At 29.0% G+C, this 3,167-nt stretch overlaps 1 protein-coding gene across 1 annotated transcript in view; it reads left to right on the top strand.

Moving 5' to 3' along the window:
• The first annotated feature begins 1,488 nt into the window (after positions 1-1,488).
• LOC116849786 (zinc finger BED domain-containing protein 1) overlaps positions 1,489-3,167 on the top strand; it is a 5,605-nt gene continuing 3,926 nt past the window's right edge. Inside the window, 1 exon segment of the mRNA XM_032827351.1 lies at positions 1,489-1,687. Coding sequence (XP_032683242.1) covers positions 1,489-1,687 — 199 coding nt within the window.

The following is a 3,167-nucleotide window of genomic DNA, read 5'->3' as shown; positions in this document are numbered from 1 at the left end:
AAGTGGAACAAAATAATCAAATACCCTTCCTGGATGTGCTAGTCCAAAAGAACCAAGATGGCACCTTAGGTCACTAGGTCTACCGAAAACCAACACACACGGACCGATATCTACATGCAACCTTTCATCATCATCTCTCGCAAAAGAATTCTGTCATAAGTTCATTGGTTTACAGAGCGCTCACAATTTCGGAACCATCTTCTCTGAATGGAGAACTAGAACACCTCAGTACAGCCTTAACTAAAAATGGATACAACAGCAAAAACATCTCGCAAATAATAAAAAACCAGAAGAACAGAATTGTCAGTCCTAAAAACACTGACACACTAGATGAAGAGAGAGAAAAGAGAAAAACGGCTGTCCTTCCATATCTCCAGGGCATAACAGAACCTATCAGCAGGATTTTGGGTAAACACAAAATCAAAGTAATCTTCAAACCTCATAGGAAGCTCTCCCATTTACTCCCAAATCCGAAGGATCAGAAATCATGCCTAGAAACATCAGGTGTATATAAGATCCCTTGCTCTTGTGGTAAAGTTTATATAGGAGAAACCGGGAGGAAGATCAGTACGCGAATCAAGGAACACCAGCGATGTACCAAGTATGGTCACTTTACTCAATCAGCCCTAGCTGAACACTGGATGGAGACTGGACACTCCGTGCAATATGAAAAAGCCACCAGATTGGCTCCCTCACAGAGTTATTTTGCCAGAAAACATCGTGAAGGTCTAGATATTTTGAAACATCCCAACAACCTCAACCGAGACAAAGGTATGCAAGTAAACTCTATTTGGTATACTGCCCTCCCGGTTTTTTAATTGACCAGCTGATCAATTAAAATACGCTGATTGGCTGGATTCAAGCCTCGTCCCCTACTCCCTAAAAAACACCATCTACACAAAGGGGGGGGGCATATAAGGACTACCTTTACCCAAGGGAGCTCAGTATCAGAGTTCTCAGCCCTGATTATGCAAACTGTAACGTTTGCGAAACGTCGGCATATCGCTGATTCAAGACACGGCTCCATTCCGGAAGTTATATCTAGACATTGTATCAATGGCCGTGAAAGCCTCAAATCTAAGATTAATAATTATTTATAATTATTATATCTAGTCAAAAATATGTAGTAAAATATTAGGATAAGCTTTGTAATTGTACATTCTTAAATTTGTTAAACAATGTATATTTGTATGTATTTTTATGTATTTACAGCACAATTTATCTGCAACACCAAGTCACGGAATCAGCAACAATTAGCAACAATCAACAACAATTAGCAACTATCAGCAGCAATTAGCAGCAGTCAGCAGCAATCAGCAAAAATCAGCAACAATCAGCAACGATCAGCAACAATTCAAGCAACAAAATTATTCTAGTGCAACCGCAACACAACCGCAACACTTATACGTCTTATCGAGTGCATCCTACAATTGTCAATAACAGCAAAGTTTTCATTCAGAGCCATTTTCACTTCTAACCAATTACACCATGAGTCCGCAATTAGACACTACTTATCTTCAGCAAGAGTCGCAATTAGACAATCTGAAGCAATACGAACACATGCAGAGCAATAGTAATTCAGATCCTGCACAAATACAAAATAATTACGCTAATATTAATGTCATGTCTAACGAGCCAAATGATATTAATGATGTCATGTCAAACAATATCACTTTCATGCCAGAAAGTGAAGAAAATTGTCATAATGACGCATCTTTACCCACTTTTTCATCTTATTTTATTTAGAAATTTTATTTAAACCAAATGACAAAAATATTACTCAGTTAATTCTACATCAATTCTGCAGCACCCATCAATTCTAACTTGTTAAAATTTTAATGTGCTCTTTTTAAAAGGAAGATTAATAATTATTTATAATTATTATATCTAGTCAGAAATATGTAGTAAAATATTAGGATAAGCTTTGTAATTGTATATTCTTAAAAATTTATTAAACAATGTATATTTGTATGCATTTTTATGTATTTACGTGTACGTATATGTGTGGTATCTTATGATAATTTTATTATATATACATTATCTTATAATAATTATGTAAAAACAAATTTATTTACATGGAATATCCTTTGCGTTTCAAATTGGAAAAGAACATGTTCAAATAATTCTGTAAATCTCGAATGTATAATACAAGAAATAGTTAAATAAAGATATTTATTTTCTTTGTATCTATTTACACCTATATATTTATACAGTATATACACATTATATACATATATACTATATACATACACACACACACACACACACACACACATATATATATATATATATATATATATATATATATATATATATATATATATATATATATATATATATATATATATATATATATATATATATATATATATATATATATATATATATATATATATATATATATATATATATATATATATATATATATATATATATATATATATATATATATATATATATATATATATATATATATATATATATATATATATATATATATATATATATATATATATATATATATATATATATATATATATATATATATATATATATATATATATATATATATATATATATATATATATATATATATATATATATATATATATATATATATATATATATATATATATATATATATATATATATATATATATATATATATATATATATATATATATATATATATATATATATATATATATATATATATATATATATATATATATATATATATATATATATATATATATATATATATATATATATATATATATATATATATATATATATATATATATATATATATATATATATATATATATATATATATAAGGTAAAATAAAAAAGAAATCCATTGTTTTTGCATGAAATTGAAGGCTTTATTTAGAATAGTTAGAATGATCCGATTTAGGCCAAATATGCACCGTTTTGTTCGATAACTTGTTGCCATTTTGAAGGTAATTCCATTATGCCTCTCTCATAGAAACCCTTGTCCCTATTGGCAAAAAACTGGGACAGTCGATTTTCACAAGCTTCTCTTGAGGCGAATTTTTCACCAGCAAAATCATTCGCCATATACAGGAACAGGTGGTAATCACTTGGTGCCAGCTCCGGACTATAAGGTGGATGCATAAGAACCTTCCAACCAAGCTCCCGGAGCT

The sequence above is a fragment of the Odontomachus brunneus genome, unplaced genomic scaffold (assembly GCF_010583005.1).
Source record: "Odontomachus brunneus isolate Ranch 3 - 2012 unplaced genomic scaffold, Obru_v1 Obru_scaffold_001, whole genome shotgun sequence".
Classification (NCBI taxonomy): Eukaryota; Metazoa; Arthropoda; class Insecta; order Hymenoptera; family Formicidae; genus Odontomachus; species Odontomachus brunneus.
This window is presented reverse-complemented; position numbering and strand designations above follow the sequence as displayed.